A 20,145-nucleotide genomic window follows, 5' to 3' on the forward strand; every position below is an offset into this window, starting at 1 on the left:
GCGTGATAACCTTGTATAATTTGACTGCCTGATATCGGGCTTGAATGTCTTTCATTACAAATAATTTGACGATAACCAACTTTTCCACGCCATTGTGTATCGTACCAAAGGAAACGCTCTGGAAGCCAAATTGCAACGAGGCGAAGTGACTCGCACGCGGATTACTTCGTCTCGTTGATTAAACGCTTGGATCTTAATTGCCGTTACCAGCTAACGAACTAGCGCTCCTATGCCCTATCAAAATCATTACATCTACTTTATCTTGATCGTCTGATCTTTAATCAGCCAAAACTTTTGCGTCCAATGTAACGCAGAATCATTTCAGACAATCAATGAGCTCGTACAGTCGCACACATAATAAGAAAAAAATATTTTCCTGCGTTTTTCTATTATTCCTGGCCGGACGTGAGATTTGTGACATCTCTCGTTTCTCGGCTCGTTAAACGTCAAATGGAAAGCTACTCTTAGAGGGATTCATTCTATTTTGTCGTTTCGAATTATGATAACGATGTATATTTTCAGTGAACTAAGATAAATTCTCTATCTCGGAACAAGATGATTTTTTCATGATTGTAAGCATTTAAGACTTGTTCGCAACGCAGTCGAGATGATTGTATAAATACTATTGAAGCGACGTTTCGCAACGCTTCCCCTCTCAAGTTAAAAATCAAACGGACAAGCAAGCAGCTTTGCGCGATTATTTCTTTTCTCTCGGCGCGTTCTATTTCCCAATAATGCGCCGCCTTGCGATAATAGATCCCTCCGTGTCGCGTCACGCCCGGTCGGAAACCATCAAGATGCTCGATGAGAAATTGAACTTGATTCTACATCTATGTATTGGCCCTGCGTCCTTGAATCTCTGGGAACGTTCGCGCCACAAGTGTGCAATAAATCACTGCGGCTTTATAGATACCCATGGATTGATCGCCGATGGAGCGATCGTACAACCTTGAGACTGTATAAAAATTGTTGCGCTTTACACGTACAGAGCAAAATTATATAACGCAATTGCAATTGACAAGAGAAATGCTGACAACAAAGAATTTTTCATAAATAATAATTTTATATATTAAATAAATATTTATTTTTTTATATGAATTATTTTATATGAAATAATTTGCGAATTTATTATTCATTTAATAAAAAATTTTATATTATATGAATAACAAGAGAAAAAAGTAGAGAGTATAATTATTATATAACGCAATTGCAATTGACAAGAGAAATGCTGACAACAAAGAATTTTCCATAAATAATAATTTTATATATTAAATAAATATTTATTTTTTTATATGAATTATTTTATATGAAATAATTTGCGAATTTATGATTCATTTAATAAAAAATTTTATATTATATGAATAACAAGAGAAAAAAGTAGAGAGTATAATTGTACATTTTATTTTTAATTTTTGATTAAAATTTTTGATAATGTTATTTAAAAAGTTGTAGAGGAAATATATCTTGTTCGATACTAAATTATTCTATCAATAAAATATGTCTACAAGAACTCAGCATTCAACAGTAAAACTGTGATTATACTAAATTATAAATTGTATTATTTAAAAAATAGCAAAATTGAAAAACCATAAAGTGACATCGTCGACAAAAAAGATATAAAAGGCCACATTCATGTATAAATATCAATGCCGCAAACATGGTAGTTATTTTGAAGCTGAAAGCTCGCACAATCCGGAACGAATTAAGTTAGTTGCAACTATGAGAGTATCAAAGAGAAAGCTATATGCATGCAAATATTTGTTTCATGCTTTAATATAAATTTAGAACATGTATTTATTAATATGCGCTATGTCTAGTACATGTCTAGTCTTTACATTTAATTATCAGTTTTTAATAAACACCTTATATTAAATTAATAAATTCTTCAAATTATTCAAACTGGAAAAAGATTTGCTATATCTGACCGAAAAAACAGGATGCGACTGAAATGCGAATTAAGATAATATCTGTTGTTAATTTCTTTTAATATATTCAAATGTTTTTACAGAAACTAGAGAATAAATATTGTTTAAAATATACTTATTAAATAATTAAACAAACTTATATTTATTTTTGTAAAAACGCTTGTGAATTCTTGAAAAGGAATTAATGACATCTCAATTGTCGAGCTTCTTGCTTTTCATCCGCCTTAGGCGGATAATATCCAGTTTCCTTGAATTCATTTGCCTCTTGAGATAAATCGTTTGATTGCTTCAACTGTAGAACTATTATATCGACTATTATAAGACGAATACAATTTTAATTCTTAAGAATCGAATGATGGTGAATTATTAAGTATTAGATTAGTTCTCGTTGCTCCATCAAGACGCAGATTCGAAAAATCTATGGGAAGCAATCTTTTATCGTCCGATCTATGCGCTTTAAAATTCACACAATGTAGCTTGGCTTTCACGTACCTACATTCTTCATTCTCGGACCAACTTTCTTCGAATCTATTAATTTTGTAGTTATAAGTCTTACTTGTAACTACAATAGATTCAAGAGGCTTAGGGTTGCAATATTCATCATGGATTATTATTATTATTATCTGTAAGCAATATGATGATTTACATTTGTTAATAAAGTACATCTTGCAATTACTTGTGCAATTACATTACCACGATCATGTTAAAGCATTAAAGTTATAAACCGAAGTACACGAGTATGCAATGAGGTATTTATGGTGAAGAGGCTGCCAAGCTTCAGCCTTTTCCCTGAAATTCGAGATCTAACCGACTAAATTATCAGCATTTTCGCAGTTATGTATAGAGCACTGTTTTATTAAGCAAATAAATTCCATTGCTTAATGTGAAGTATGAATGTTGTTTAATATAATCGCTCGCTCAGAATTTCAACCCCCTCCTTTTCTTGAAACAAAATTCCGAATACGTCACTGCTAGTATAAATATGCAATTTTATACACAACGGTTTAAAGTTTAAAGTAATGCAAATCCAATTTTAAAAATAAAATAGCTCTGAATATATGCTTTATTCCGGGTCTCGGATTTCATAAAAACTATTTTTAATCTTGATATTCCGTATTTTTCGAGACAGAACCGCGAGCGAAAGGAAAAATCGAAATTTTCAAGACGAGGTACCGTAACACGCGATATTATTGCACGGTGATTGATAATCGAACAGTCGAACAAAGTTCGCGAGAAACAATCGAGACACAATAAATCGACGCAGCGATATCGATGAATGGGCGTCATCGGAAACTTTTCATTCCCTCCTCGTCGACTCCTTATCTCTCCCGTCGAAAATCTCACAAACTTTAATAACATACCTTCTTCACGAGGGAGACTCGCAAATTCTTTATAAGATAATAAAGTATCACGCAAACAAGATTTAAAGGTAAATCTAAATTTTTATGATGAAAGATAACGATCCTGCTTGTGTGCTTAAATAAAAAGATTCTCATGTACACAAATTAAGTGTCTTCCTTATTTGCAACTATATATATATTGAGAAAAATTTACAATATTTTTATATTTTATTTGTAAAATGTAATAATCACTAAACTTTTTTATCTCTTATTCCAGGTTATATAGTCTAGAAAAAATATATTTTTATATGATATTGTAATTATTCATAATCTTAATATAATTATATAAGATTTGTTCTTTTTATTTATATTTATTATATAAAAATATCGAAACATATTTTTTTAAATCCATCGCAATCATCGTTACATCTGACAAGGGAAGAACAACGAAAAAACATCGTTCAATTTTTATCTGAAATCAGAGCCAACTCGCGACCGCGCGAGTTTGTGATGCAGACTCGTCATCCCCGGAGGAGGTGTACCATTATCAAATAATGGCGTCGTCAAAGAGAAATGCGAGAGACCGACCCAAGAAAAAGCAAGTAACGGAACGAAGATCGCATCCCGGTATCCGTCGTCGCGGATCAACGCGGCGTAAACGTGCAAACACTCCGCATCGACGACAGCCGTACGGTTCTGTCAGTATACCCCAACTGGTCTACGAGCTCCTCACTATCGATAAGTACAATCAAGGTAATACGACACAGACAAGCACCGATAAACTGCAATTAGACTCGGACATAAAATATAATTATTCGAGATCTGTCGAATATTCGAAGTCGAATGTCTTAAGCGTCGCAGCTTGAGTTTAGAACCGAGAATTTTATCTCTTGTCAGTTACGTACACCGCATGTAGCTCTAATCGGTAACTGATAAAACGAGTTGAAATTGTGTTAGCGCAGCTAGAAATGGCCTAAAGATACGTGCGTGTAAGCTAACATCATTACTACATTTGTCATCGTAGAGGCGAAACGCTTTCAGTCTCCAGAACGCTTCAGGACACCCCGTCGAAGAATACAGAAATATCACGAACGGCAAAGGCTTCCGTACGAGATGGTCGACCGGCGTGATAGCCCGGAATCCGTCCAAGTGCCCGAGTACGGGATGGAATCTAGACCCACGTCCATTGAAAGTCTCACGGAGTCGATGGACGCTGCAAATAACTCGGCGCCGAGTTCCGCGAACAGCAGCGTGTCTAATATCTCAACGAAGCCGATCGCATTAGCGAACTCGCTCAACAGCGCCAGAGCGCTCTTCAGAAAGAAGTCCCTGGTTCAGCTTATAAACAATTATGTTAAAGCAGGCATCGAGGAAGGTATGCTTTTGAAATGCAGTTTCTCTTTTAGCGATTAAAAAAGATATAAAAAGGATTACAATGTTTGCACGAAGCATACGAGCGGATATAATTACATCCCGGGACGGAGGCATTGAAGAGAGTCAAGTGAACCTGCACATGCAGTAGCAAACTGACTCGTTCGATGCATCCGTACCGCAGCAGCTGTCATTACACACCGCTGTACGTAAAAGCACTCTTGACCGCGAGGTCGAGTTTCTCGAATGACGACGGAAGTAGTCGTGCTCAACGAATGGCCGTCCACGTTGCAGGGAAGCGACAGGCGAAGAAGTACATCCGCAAGGCGCTGTCCTTTGGCGTGAGATCGGGTTACCTGATCCCGGCCGATCGACAGGGTAACGTGCTTCACGTGTGCCCGACCCTGGACACGGGATCTTGGAGCACAAGACGAGCTGACGTCGAATCGCGTCGAAGACGACGCGTCGCGCGACGAGGAGAGATACGGCCGACGACGATCGATGATCGCAAGGCGATGCGTCGCGGAATTCCGCGGAATAAGCCGCGTCACGACGTCGACCAAGAGCAGATAACGCGATCCAAAAGGAAACACTTTGCTCAGAGTCCTGCTAGGAGGAGTTTGAGCCCGAGAGAGAGCAAGCAGAGAAAATCGCCTGACGAATCGACGCTGCGCGAGAGAAACAAGCCAAAAACTGTCGTGAAAAGAAAGAGGTCGGTCAATTTCTCGATTACAAAAAAGATTATAAATTTATCAATCTCGTGCAATTTTTCCATCATGAATTTTAATCTAAATAACTCTTTAATTGTATGTATCAATGTGTAAGCAATAAAAATTAATTAGTCGATATTGTACAAAAAATGGTGAAATGGTTTTCATACTTTCTCGTAAAATTTTTTGCAATATTATTTGATCAAATAATTATCTGTTATAAATGTACCATCAAAAATATCGCTTTCTAGTATCTCTAATACTGGATTGCAGTTAAATGAGTTTAAATATATTCCAAGAATTGTAATTTGTCTTCAACGTAATACAGATGTTTCTTAATAAACGCATTATAAGCGCCTTAACAAATTTAAATTTTCGTGGAAAGCGAAGAGCTAAAAAGATTTATGTCACAGCAATATTAAATTTCCTTCTTTTCAAATTGTACTCTCGTGAATAGCAAAATACTTATTTATTTTATATGTTATGCAATACATTTTTCATTTGCAATACATTTGAAATATGCGAAGCATATTTTCTCGAAAAATGTATTCCATAACATATAAAATAAATAAGTATTTTGCTATTCACGAGAGTACAATTTGAAAAGAAGGAAATTTAATATTGCTGTGACATAAATCTTCTGTAGAGAAGATTTTTTTAATTTAAATCGCATGTCTGTTTTTAGCAAAATCAACGATACGGTCAACAATAAACGGGGACAACAGCGGAAACGAGGCGACGAGAATGAAGTGAAAAAATTGGTCAAACGACGTCGCATGGCTTCATCTTCGAAACGCACTGAAAACAATCAGTTCGAACCAATCGAGCAAAGTTACGCGAACGAGGGAGATCGCAATCAATATAAAGGCAATGAAGATAATTGTGCGACAATTACTGAGAGACGGAAGTCCACGTCGAGTCAGGAGGACGGTTCGGGGGTGGAGAAACAGAAAGCCGGGATGAATATTGACGACAATCGTGAAAATGCAGAGCGCAAGAATGCCGCGGACGATGACGACGACGCTGACGACGACGAAAAGTCTGATGAGGCGAGCGTTGAACACAACACGAACTGCACGATCAGAGAAGTGGATGCTTAAGAAATTGAGCGGCCACCTCGAGCGAGGAACGCTTCTCTCCGTCCGGGAATAAAAGACCTCTCATCTTTGTACTCTCCGTTTCATTCATCGTTTGTTGAATGTATTTAATGTACGCCTCTTTTTCGGATCTATTTTGGAATTACATTTTTATTTCGCAAGCATGTGTTTATGTAATTCTTTCGATCAAATTTTTATTTTCGAGAAAGAAAGAGAGAAAGAGGAAAAGAAGCTATTATGCAAATGTGTAATTTTGTTAAAATCCTTTTGAATGCTATTACGAGTGTAGTGATCTAATTACTTTTGTTAACAGTAAATTATATATTAATTGATAGTATTCTACTTTTAAAAAATGCGATATAAATAAATTAATAAAAATTTAGGTATATTTTTTAATATTAGAAAGAAAGATATTCAACTTGAGGAAGTTTTCAATTTTAATTTTGCTCCTATTAAGGACAAGGAATTATACAATATTTATTGATTGCGATATATACAATACTATCGTTACTTTGAATTCGGAATTGTTGGTAATTTAATTCAAATAGGCAAATTGCTACTGTCACGAACATTTCAATCTCTCTTTCTCTCTCTCTCTCTTTCTCTCGATGATGCATTACGAATCAGTGCAATTTCGAGTCTTGTGTAATGTAATTAAACCTATTGCGATAGAATCCAATTTGTAATTACATAAAAAAGTTTCTTTGGTTGATTAGCCAAAGAGAATCTATTTAATGATACGTTAAGTGTTTGATTGCACTCAATTTATTAAAATAATCAATACTAATCGATTAGTCGAATGGTAATCGCAAGTGACTTTGCGTTGTTAAACAAAGAACAAAAGGAAAAGACAAGAGAAGAGGAATGTGCCGACGGAAAACGCCGTCGGTTGATTTTTCCCTTTAAATCTTCAATGTCTCGGAAATTTGCAGACAAAATTTCGCGCCACGACTGACCGATTATCCAGAAAATTTTAAAAATCGAGGCAGATGTACTCAACAATTGGGAGAAGCAAATTTTTCACGCCGTCTAAAGAAATATCGGAACCAACAGTAAGCACAAAATGGCTCGCATAAAGAGACATCGAAATGCGCAAAGCCACCAAAGAATGAGTGAGTGATTATTTCGACGCATTTTGATCTTTTTTTTTTCTCTTTTAACATTTCTATATATTTTTATATTTCTTAATATTTTTTAACCTAACATGAAACAAGCTTTATATAAATTTTAATTGACAATTTAATAAGAAAGAAAGAAAGAATTCTCCTAAATTTAAATATAAATTAATAAAATAATAATTGCATAAATAAATAAATTAATTATTAATAAATTCATCTATATTATTTAATAGTATTAAAGATTATTAGCTGTGCTCAGCTTGTTTGTATTCAAAATGCAGCTTTGATTTTGATTGATATAATATATTTGATACCAGCAGCATTTTTTTAATCGGCATTAATAGAGTGCGTCAGTATACGTTTTCAAATTTTTCACGGTCTCTCGATCTGCACAGTTTCTTTTTTTATAGAAAAATAAATATCTATCAACCTAATACAATCTCTCCACAGAATCTCATCGTCGCAAGCCGAACATTCCCGAGTTAATCTACAAGTTCCTCGTCAACGACACGGAACGCGCTCTCCCGACCAAGTGTCGCTGCTACAGCCGAGAGAACGCGTGCCACGACGAAGTCTTAGATTCCGCGGATATTTCGAGAATCGCCGGCAGGAGGATGGGCTATAGAGTACGCAAGGATAGGGTTTCGAAAACGCGTGGTGTCAAGCGACATCCTACTTCCAGGAATCTGCCAATCTCGTACTTACGAAAATGCGTGGGCGATGAAGGTAAGGAATTAATTGATCCAGTAGTAGTTATCAATCATTTCACGTACATGCAACTACGATATCGGATATTTAATCATCGATATTGAGAACGCGTTATTACATAAATTAATACGTAGACTACGCAATTATTATGCCAATTACGCCAATTATAAACTACGTCTGACCATTATCTGCTGTATCTACTATTTACTCTGCTGAGCGACTTGCTCCTTCTTTTCTCTTTCTCCTTTTACTTTTTCTTTTGCGCCAATTATAAACTACTTCTGACAATTATCTGCTGTATTTAGTATATATACTTTGCTGGATGACCTGCTCTTCCTTCTTCTCCTGCTTTTGCGACATCTTTTCGATTTTCGATTTTATGCGCACCTTCTCTTTACTCCTTTGCGCAATCGATGATTAAACTATATAAAGGAGAATTGTTTCTTATGCTTGCAAATATTCTACAATTGATACAATATTTTAAGTATGCTATGAATAGAATTTTAAGTAAAATCGATATGTGACATATGTGTCGTTACAGTCAATATGATTAATATATTGCATAAACTTTGCACATTCAATACAAAATTCAATTTATATTCGCAGTTCAATATCTAATTTAAATATAATTAAATAGTACATTGGAAATTTAATAACACACATATCTTGCCAATAACTAACATATTAAATTTATATCTAATATTTATATAGATATTAAAGTAACTGCATTCTATAAAGAAATATATGATACGTGAAAGCAGCTACTTGTGTGTCCGAAATAACTTTTTACTTCGGATAATTTTAACAAGTTTCCTTTGACAGACACGAGGAAGGCGAGAAAGTATATTAAGAAGGCGTTAGATTTCGCTGTCGAGTCCGGCTATCTTATTCCGTCCGACTCAACGTGTCAAGTTCTACGCGTATCCTCGGATTTGATGAAAAGCGATCCACGGACGAGCAGAATTAACACATGCGACACGGCCCTGTCTAAGGAACGCGACTCACCAGCCAAGCTCGAGGACCTCCAAGTGCAAGAGCAAAGGAGACGAAGGAGACGAAGAGGTCGCCCACGAGGTCGAAGATCGAGAAGTGTCTCGAGAAGACGACGTCGCAGAAGCAGGGGTAGAAGGAGAAGGAGGAGGAGGAGGAGGAGGAGTAGAAGCAGGAGCAGGTCGCCCAGAGTGCGCAGTAGATATGGCAGGTAATTGTCAGACATAGTTCACGCGTAATTGTGCGTAACAATGCGTATTAATGTCCATAATAACGTTCCCAATATCGTGCAATATAACGTGATTAAGATCTCAAGAGCGCGAAATCCTATGAATCGCAAATGAATCTATGAGTAACATAATTTATTAATAATAATCTACTAAGGCAATAATATATTTCAAATCAGTTAAATGTAAATAGAAGATAAAATACCTACATCTATAATATGACGTCTTCGTCTAATTAACGTCTTCCCCTAATAATACACATCACCGTACGATCGATGAAATTATTTTTACCGCCGCATAATTGTCCCTGTTAGGCGAAATAATTAGAGTCTAGCGTCATAATCGCTCAGAGTGTTTGCACTCTGTGCCGCAGTATAAGTCTAGAAACGTGATAAAACGGTCAAAGGGATTTCCAGCCCGCAGAATCCCGAAGAGGTTGCCGAGGACGAGGCGGACGATTACGAGATGGATGAGAACGATCGAAAGAGCAATATTCACACGGATGACGTAGAAAGGGAGCCAAAGACCACGCGATCGAACCAGCTCGACGAGGGACAATCCACGAAAAAGACTGAAGAAGAAAATGGCTCGGATTTATCCGTCGACGAGGACGAAACCGACGACGAGGAAGAGAGAAAGAAAACTGACATTACGAAATCCTAACCATCGAGCTTGATTGCAATTTTTTTCTAAAAGAGAAACTTTTACGTTTAATATTAATAGTTTAACAAGTGACAGAAAATTAATCTTGTATAATCGTCCAAATTTATTTACATTTTTTGATATTTATTTACAATCTCAAATATGTGATACAAATGTAAATGTGTATGGTCGTGGTCCTCAATGTGCATGATGCAATAATAATAATACAGTAATCCCGTAATAAAAATCCGGCTGCGTCGTGAGTTCTTTTACAAACATATATAGTCATCATTTATCGAATCTCAGGAGAGGCGTGTGTTACATTTTATTTCAAGATAGATAGAAAATTTCCGATCGAAAGTAATAGAGAAAATTGTTTTTAGCCTAAAATGCTGGACCCTTTTCAAAGTTATATACCCAAGTCCAGAGTAAAGAATGATTTTATAACTCTGAAAAAATTTACAAAATTGCTCGGAGGTCAAATTTCTCTCAAAGATTTATGACGCCGATCATCGAATAAAATTCTCTTCAGGATTCTCTTCGAGGATATCTTCATCTCGAGGATATTTTACAATTCGGGATCTCTGGCAGAAGCAACGAGCAAGATATGGTGAACATCGAGCAGGCCGATCACGCTGTGGTAAAACACGTAATCCGCGTTATATCAAAACGGAATCCGAGGATCTCGCGGACGGAGTCTAGAATTGCGCGTCCCTTCATACGCTTGCGTGTGAATTGGAATCAATTCCGTCAGCAATTCAGGATAGATGTTACACGACTGTAAATCCCGAGGAAGCTTTTATCAGATAAAATTGGTCTAGTGCATTTCTTAACGCTTACTTATATTAGTGGAGGGATGAAAAGATGGTAACGCAATAGAGATGGATGATCGTCAATGGAGATGCCAAGAGAAACGCGAAATAATACAATAATAATTTCTTAAAGATTGATAAAATCATCATAAAAAAACTAAAGCAGCACTGTCGGCTTAAAAAATTCTCTCAGAAATTCATTCAGAAAAAATTCATCCAGAATAAAAATTAATATAAAACAACAATAAATATAACTAATTAAATACTTTTTCTGCTTTATAATATTTGTTATCAGAATGATTTGTCTCCAAAACAAAAATCTTTTAAGAATATCTGAAAAATTTTATGAAATTAAATTAATCAATTTATCGTAACATTATTTCTACAGTTTTTATTTAGGAGCTATAAAAATTGTAAAGAGAAAAACGACATTAATATACAAACTACGCAACAAAGATGTAGGAAATAGACCCTAATACTTTTCTCTCTTATTGCGCTAATAAGAAAGTAAGAAAAATGCAAAAGACAAGGGACAAGGGACAAGGATATGAATCCTTAGAAACGGCGTTTTTTCGTATAAACAGTAGGTAATTTCACCTTTACAAACAAGTAACTCGCGATCGTTGAGAAAAAATTTGGCTATTAGCCAAATCACGTGGAGGGTGGAGGCCTCCCGTGGAAATCTTAATATTCGACGTATGCACGTGTCATACGTGACAAAGAGATACGGGAATGTCAGGAATATTACGAGATATCAACGCGTCTCTGTGGTGCGATAAGGCCGACCGGAAAAGAAAAATAAGGCCGGCCTACGGATTGCGGAAATTGTGTACGAGATGCCATGGCAGCAAGGGACGGCCCTTAATTGGACGAACACAGAGACGGTACCCAATAAAGACAACCACCCACGCGCGTGTCGTAGTTTATACGAAGTATAAACGTAGAACCTGCGAAATTTTTATCCCTCAGTACGCAGAGTAAGTGCGAATCCGCCATTCGGTCAGCTCTTCAAGATGCTGCGATTGCGCGAGAAAGTTAAAAGCTTCATCGTAAACTGGTAACGACAGTGCCTCTTTAATTTCAAAGCGTAATGGCAGCTTCATATGTCTATTGTTAGCTTTGATGTTAGATTGAGTATAAAAAAAAGCTTAAAACACGTATGTATAATATATATCGTATTAATATAATATAATGAAACTATTCTGTTAATTATATGAATTATTTAAGATTCTTTTTTACGGTTCTTGACTGCAAATCCACATTAAATTATATTAAAGCGAAAAATTATGTGAATTTTTTTATCCATGCACTGTTACAAGGGGAATCAGACCTTTCAGTCTTCAAAAATTTTTAAAAAACTTGCACGTATTTTTAAATGAAATATTTAATACTTTTTAAAGTTAGAGAATTATTTGCACGCGCGAAAAATAATTTAATATTGAGATTTGAATGAAATTTATGTACTTTCGTTCGTATATACGTAACTTGAAAAAGGGATACTTTCATTCTCGTAAGTCTCGCCATAAATGCTGTGTTCATATATTTTGTAAAAAAGAATATGGCAAAGTTCGAACGTTAGAGTTTTCTACCAACGAGATGGATAGAATTAGTTTTCTGAGGAAAAGAAGAAATATTTTTCTTCGGCGAAACAATATACAAGTTTTACTTGTGAAAATTAAATTAGTAATATAGGAACTAGATTTCCTCCCTCTCTCTCTCTCTCTCTCTCTCTCTCTCTCTCTCTCTCTCTCTCTCTCTCTCTCTCTCTCTCTCTGTCTCTTATTGTTAAACTTATTATTTTTAAACTCGCAGTTATCCATCAAATCTCTTATTGATTACTTATGTTGTATAGGATTTTTTTTTCGACAAAGAGAGAGAGAGAGAGAGAGAGAACGAGTTTAAAGAAATACATGTGTTTAACAAACATGTTATTTTTACTTACTCATGTACGTCTCAGGAGCAAAATTTATCTACTTTACATTTTATATCTTTTAATCTTAGTACCCAGTATAGTAGAGTAAATAATGAATGCTCCAGTACTAAAAATAATTTACAAATAAAATTGATTAATTTGAAGTTGTAACAGGCTCATGTATTAACCGAAGTTAAATACGTGGATATTATTCGTATCATTTTACATGTGCATTATCAAATAGTTATGAAACAAAATCTCATTACGTTATATAACTTTATGCTCGTCGATCAAAAGCTGATAATCCCGCGCGATATAACTTGTTGCAAATACTATAAAACTTTACGTAAGTCCAGCTTCCAGGTTACGACACAACTCTCCTTCAATTCCAGAAACTTCCACTTAGGACGTTTCCGTTACATCTGCGAACTGAACAATCGCGTGACCTTCCCTAGCTTTTAAGCTTCGATATATATCTGGTGCATTATCTACTCTCTTTTCATTACTATTTGTTCAAGTTCTTTTAATAGTTGCAGTTTCAAACATTTATCTTCAACTTTTTTACATATATTTTCCTTATATTCATTTCTTCTGAAAAAATATGTAGAGGCCTTTTTTTAAAAAAATATATAGAGAATAAGAAAAGAAAGAAGAGATAAGAGAATAGAAAGTCATTTTTATACTGCTAGATATGTATACATCTTCAAGATGGCATTTTATATCAGACTATTTTCTTTGCATACGATTTTACTCTATGTAAGATTTTAAATCAGATTTAAATATCTCTGAGCAACGAATAGACGGCAAAAATGCACAGATCTAATTTACAGCGGATGGTTTATCTCTCACAGAGAGAATATCCAACGACACCATTTAGAGTTTAGAGTACTCTAGAGCATAAATGCATCAGCTATATAGGTACTTGTAAGCATTTATGTACGTCGTTTTCTTTATTCTTCAACTTAATGGCTGTCTTCCAAGATAAGTTCTCCAAGTATGATAAGAAGTGTGATTGATAAAAAATTACATCTTGGCAAAAACAAAGTCAACAATCTAACACACTCGAGAGTTTCGAGTTCCTCTAGATAGAGCGCAATTCGATTCTGTGTCCCTATATATACGATCACATCTCTGCGGATCGTCTCTCTCTCCCTCTTATCTCTCTCGCTACCATTACATACATGACGGCAAGAGTCGCGCGACCTTGACTGGCCCGTGAACCCTAGCTCGAAATTTACGAGCGACCGTTCTTCCCCGTCGTCTTTTTCCACCCCCGTTCTCCTCCACGGAGACTCCGCGTCGGATCACCATCCACCCTTTGTCCACCATCGTCGCGCCGTATTGTCCCGAGCATTATACTCGTTCCGCTCACTTTGCTGCGGGTGCGTCGCGTCCTGCCGCGGTGCACACATCGAGAGGGGAGGAAACGGATCGATCGTGAGGGTTGCATCGCGCCTTCTAGAGGACGACAACGAGGAGGACGCAACGCGAGACGTTTTCCTGCTTCTATACATCCACGCTTACGACGTCCTCGTCGTCATCACCATTGTCGTTGTCGTGGTTGAACCGGCGAACGGACGAGCGTCCGGTTGACGTTTGCGCACCACGTGGCCGCGGGATCCGCGGCAGCGTCCTCTGGCTGGCCGCATCGAGAGGGAGGTTGAATGTCGCGGAAGAGGAGGAGGAAGCGGCGGCGGCGGCGACCCGATGTTGGCAGGCGCGTCCGTATACTCTCCCTTGAACGCCGCCGGAGAACGAGAGGAGAGAACGGCGGCTCTTCAGTCTGCACGCGGCGTCGCGACGCAACCCAAACCGCGTGCATCGCGCTCTCTCGTGTGCTTGTCATCTCTCTTTCTTTCTTCAAGCTCAATGAAATCGTCGATCTTTTCTAATGCAAATATCGATCCGGCGAGTGATCCATTTCGACTGCCGAATGATCGAGGGGTTGTAGACGGAAGTGCGGCATCGAGATTGTTGAATCGGCGAGGTGTCAATCTTGGGTAAGTCGATCATAGGCTGATTAATTATTATTTGACTGTTTCTGATCGGAATAATCGATATATCTGCGGTGGATCTAGGATAAGGGAAAAAATTTGCCGACCAACTTTTGAGTCAGTTTCATATAAATTGCATTTTCGAGAATCATCCGTTGGTCCTCGCAAGGGAGAGGACCTTGAACTCGGAGCGTGACCTCATCGAGATCGATCACGAATTTGCAGCTTTGCAAAGAAATTAATTCCGGAGCAATAAGCGTGCATATTGTGTGCGTATCGCTGGAACTTTAATCGATCATAAGAAATGAAATGTGTCTCTCGAAGACAAGATATCCCAATGACCAATAAATATACGCCCTTGTATCGGATCAAAGACGCTCGCCGCCACTTATAAATGCAAAGCGTGCGATGGTTTAGCGGCGCGAAAATAATTAAGACGCCGTCAACACGGTCAACATGCATCAAAATTAAATAGAATAATTGCGTTACATCGAGGAAAATGTCTTCAACATATAATTAAAGGCTCGTGCGTCTAGGCTTTAATTAATCCACCAGTCGTTTAAATTTAATCGTTTCCTATCTCTTGTTAATTGATCATTTCGATCGGTAAATTGACGCCTTTACAACGCAAGCGGGTATACATTATCTTGGCGTATTTTACATTTAAATTGTTTTTACACTATCTGATCACAACTAATTTCATTATCTGATTTTAAGCATAATAATTTAGTCATTAAATTTTTTAAAAAATATGATCGAGAAAGAAAAGAGGAAGATAATTTAATGAGACAAATTGACATACGTCTATTTCAAATGAGATAATCATATTTCTTCAAATTATATAACATATAACATCAAATATACACGAAATAAAAAAATTCTCACTTTTTTTTTAACAGAGAAATCAAATTATAATATACTCGTGGATTTGATCTAAAAAAAGTTAAATTAAATTTGATATGCCCAGCTTCCTTTCTTTCCGCGTCAGAGTTTACGCGATGATAAATAGCTCGTGGATGAACTAACCATGCTTCTATTTGTTTCAAAGACGTGCATTATTCCGAAGACTCCATAGAGACGAATGCGAGATCGATTCCATGGCCATGGCAATTACTCTCGCATGCATATTACGTACATAGTAAGCCGACGGCAGGCAGCACTAAAGGAGTATGCATTATGCATTGTTAATTTAGTCTCGCCAATTACACGCGAGCTCTATTCGCGATGGCAATAGCATTGAATTTCGTTCGATCTCGACGCGCGATAACATAACACCTGCCACCCCTATCGCGTACCTACGACACGTATTTCGGACACATTTCACCGAGACAAAGCGGGCGTTCTCTCTCTCTCTCTCTCTCTCTCTCTCTCTTTCTCTCTCGCGTGATAAATCCCCATATCCTAATCTAATCAGTCATGTTTCGCAAAAGTGACTCCTTTTTCACTGGCTATAAGAAAATGAATAATGAAATAACGTATTTAAATGAAAGTAATTAGATATGGATCTCGTTAAAAAATTTTACGCGTAATACCTCTCTATGAAAAGTTGAATAAATTTTTTAAAAAGTGAAGATGTACGATTTCTCTTCTGCAGACATATATAATTCAATGGGGAAGCTCAATGCACGAGAGTGCGATGATGATGTTTCTTGTTCTTCGCACGACAATGATCCAATGTGACGTGCGTGTGTTAACTCTTGCTTATCCTTTAAGTAAATATAAATGTTATCAGCATCAACAAAATGTTTATATTACGTTTTGAATGGAAACAAATCTCTTGCGAAAGGAAAAAGTATTTATTTTAAATGTACAGGATCAGTATTAAAATGTCACATTTTATTGATAATATTATTGATGATATATAATAATATTATTGAAAAAGAAAAGTATTATTTTTCATATAGATGCGTTTTCTCTCCCGTAATATCTCATTTGTTATCTACGCTACTGTTCAAAGTTGTCTTATACACCTTTCTTCGACGCAATCGCATTGGCCTCTAAATAAACATGGGTGTATCAGCGCATCCTTAAAAGAGGATCCAAATAGAGAATTCGCGCGAGAAAGCAATTTCGCTGGCTAGAAAGCGCGTTTAAAGGGAAACGTACTAAAGGGACTCCGGAACTTTCAGTAATTCTGAAAAGCATGCAATCAATGCAATGTATTCATACGGATACGCGCACTCACCGGTCAGCTGCACATATCGAATGGGGAAACCGTTTTGTGATTTTTAATTCTATTTTTGCGAGAGAATCCCTTCGTCCGAATTGACGTCAAGTTGAACGAACGCGGATATAGCGACGAAAAAAAAATCGCAAAAATCGCGCAATCCGCTCTCGCACAACCGTTTCTAAAATTGATCTTATTTATTTTTTCAAATCCTCGAGGGAAGAAGTATGTACCCTGAAGGGATATAATGGCAAAGTAGAGAGATACACGTGTTCAAAAATAGGGGCAGCCACGATATACGTATACTTTTTAAACACTATACAAATTAACTTCCACAGATCTGAATAAATTTAAGTTCAATGTCGAGATTTCGAATGTAACATTTGCGAAAATACTTGAGAAAATACGAGATCCATGTCTAGACTTCTGAAATATAAACAAACATAAAGAAAAAGACTGTTTAACACTTGAACTACTTAGAAAGGACGAATTATACGCGCGCCAGTTCATTCTCGTTTTTACGCTTTCCATATTCGTCACCTATTTCGTTGCTTTATTTCTAACTTATGCTGTATTCGCTTTTTTCACTTATTTTTTATTTTTATTTTTTATATTTATTATAAATCAATCATTTCTCAGTAAATATGCTAGCGCTGCAAACCAAACTGTCAATATACAATTTATCATTCATTCCAAATCTGCGAGCGTGAATATTTGCATATATATATGTATCTATATATCTGCATGTCATTTACCTCATCAAATAGAAATATGTAAAACCTCTAAATTTATTATTCTAAAAGTAAAATTCACCTACGAAGGAAATAATATTAGCTACTTTAAAAATCTGCATCATGTGTACTTCAATGTTACAAAATTAAATTATGACTCGCAAAAGAAAGAAAGAACTAAGAAAACTCCGAAAGTTAAATTTATCTATAAACTTCATTATTCTTTTCATCTTATTATTTCCTTCATCTATGTTTTCATCATATATATTTGAATTATAAAATAATAGTGAAAACAATTAAATTTGAGACATCTTAATTGATGTGCTAATGATTAACGCATAGCTTCAATTACAATGTTTCTCTGCTCGTGCTATTGCATTATTTCATCAAATAGAAATATGTAAAACCTCTAAATTTATTATTCTAAAAGTGAAATTCACCTACGAAGGAAATAATATTAGCTACTTTAAAAATCTACATCATGTGTACTTCAATGTTACAAAATTAAATTATGACTCGCAAAAGAAAGAAAGAACTAAGAAAACTCCGAAAGTTAAATTTATCTATAAACTTCATTATTCTTTTCATCTTATTATTTCCTTCATCTATGTTTTCATCATATATATTTGAATTATAAAATAATAGTGAAAACAATTAAATTTGAGACATCTTAATTGATGTGCTAATGATTAACGCATAGCTTCAATTACAATGTTTCTCTGCTCGTGCTATTGCATTATTTTATTTCTTCAAGGTATTACGAGTAAAGAGAAGCGTCATTGCTCGTTGTCGTATTCGGTAAATCACTCGTAAAAAAAAAAAAAAAAAACGTAAAAAAAGAAACGAAATCGAAGCAGGCCATCTTATCTCCGCAGGAGCCATTTATAGTCTAAATAGTCGAATCAACAGCGATGATCCCCAAATCTAGGCGATCATCTGCAAACATGTAGAGCCTCGTATCGTCGAGGACGCGCGAACACGCGAGCGATATTGCGAGATATCTGTATACGAAAACGGGAGTTATGGAAAACGAGTGGCGTCAAATCAAACTCAATAGCGATGCACGCAAGCACGCACACACAAACGAGTCGTCGTTGAACTAGTTGTCGTTCACTTATCAACTTCAACCCTCACAGAGCATCCTCACGTATCACATTTAACGTACACCGCTCGATACACCTGCTTGTGCTTTTTCCTCGTGTAAAGTCTGACCCTATAGATATAGAACGGATCGTCTCGATATATTTTTATCCAAGAGAGAGAGAAATCGACATCAAATATCGACAACGTCGAAATAATACGACGTGCGTGTTTCGCCGATTATTGAAACACCTTGTGTGAGTATAACAGTTGTTCTTTCGCAAAACAATACGAAATATTTGTCTTATTTCTTTTATAACGTTGAATTCACACATATGCCACATGCCACGTACTATTGATAGAAGCAAAATTACGTTTGAAAACATTAGTTTGTATGTTCGGATTAAATATTATATACGTGTATATATGTAAAGTTTTCTATGCGCTTGTAAGAGATCACTTGTACGCTGCTTTTTTTGTCACCCCTAAAACAAGCAACGAGAAAATAATGGCAAGAAAGCACATCTGTGTATATATATATGGTATATGTTCATCAGCCAAGGCAGAATCAACCTATCTGTATTTGCCTTGGGACATCGCTCGTTTAATTTCATCTTATCGCCTCTGAAACATCTGCACCGCCCAATCGGTCCTAGTCCGAAAATTACTGATGTTTGATAGTATGGATACTACACCAGCGAGACTCGCTAACAATTCTGTTATATAATCCGATTACAACAGCTGTTACGAGAAAGAGATAGAAAGGCAATGTCGACTCTCTACTTTAATCTCCTCCCTGTGTGTAAATCTCCGAATGGATAGACCAACCTCATCATCCCGTGAGAACTTCCGGTCTTCTAGTGCTTTTAAAGGGACGGAAACGTCGCTTGCGCGAAACAATTCTCTTTCGAGCTTTTCACAAAGTGCTCGAGCACCATCAGGAGAGTTAAATGGAATTTCATTCCGCGGATTAATTCTCAGTACAATGATATTTGAAAATTGAGAATGATGGATACTCATTAGAAAGACGATAATGGATTCACCGCGTTTTCTCGCGCTCGAAGCGTTTATCTCCCACGTGAAAGATAGAGATAGATAGAGATTTCTCATCTTACGCCTTTATATTATACTTTCTCATATCGCGCTTTAAAACGAGGAGCATTCATCCGTAATGCGAACGAGCCAATCAAAGGTAGAAAAATCTCTCAACAAAGCTTGAAAAGCACTCAACACCTACTATGCGAAATTTTTCTCCGCCTTCCTCGGCATTTCCGAGAGTGACGGTGCCTACGTTCGATACTTATTGTTAGAAAGGGGCTAT

General features: G+C 36.4%; 3 protein-coding genes across 3 annotated transcripts in view; 2 read left to right on the forward strand and 1 right to left on the reverse strand.

Annotated features, from left to right (window-relative positions):
* The window catches only part of LOC145937142 (uncharacterized), a 66,988-nt gene that overhangs the window by 4,594 nt on the left and 42,249 nt on the right, over window positions 1-20,145 (reverse strand). The gene's annotated exons all lie outside the window — the stretch shown is intronic.
* LOC145937232 (uncharacterized) lies at window positions 3,820-7,532 on the forward strand. The gene is made up of 5 exons (XM_083040167.1): window positions 3,820-4,027; window positions 4,287-4,640; window positions 4,931-5,348; window positions 6,032-6,555; window positions 7,376-7,532. The coding sequence occupies exons 1-4, from the start codon at window positions 3,820-3,822 to the stop codon at window positions 6,444-6,446; spliced, it is 1,395 nt and encodes a 464-aa protein (XP_082896293.1). The 3' UTR covers window positions 6,447-6,555; window positions 7,376-7,532.
* LOC145937233 (uncharacterized) lies at window positions 7,491-10,179 on the forward strand. The gene is made up of 4 exons (XM_083040168.1): window positions 7,491-7,495; window positions 8,012-8,287; window positions 9,092-9,470; window positions 9,903-10,179. The coding sequence occupies exons 2-4, from the start codon at window positions 8,176-8,178 to the stop codon at window positions 10,147-10,149; spliced, it is 738 nt and encodes a 245-aa protein (XP_082896294.1). The 5' UTR covers window positions 7,491-7,495; window positions 8,012-8,175; the 3' UTR covers window positions 10,150-10,179.

Source organism: Prenolepis imparis, unplaced genomic scaffold, assembly GCF_030444845.1.
Source record: "Prenolepis imparis isolate NDT839.2.m4 unplaced genomic scaffold, iyPreImpa1.0 SCAF_6, whole genome shotgun sequence".
Classification (NCBI taxonomy): domain Eukaryota; kingdom Metazoa; phylum Arthropoda; class Insecta; order Hymenoptera; family Formicidae; genus Prenolepis; species Prenolepis imparis.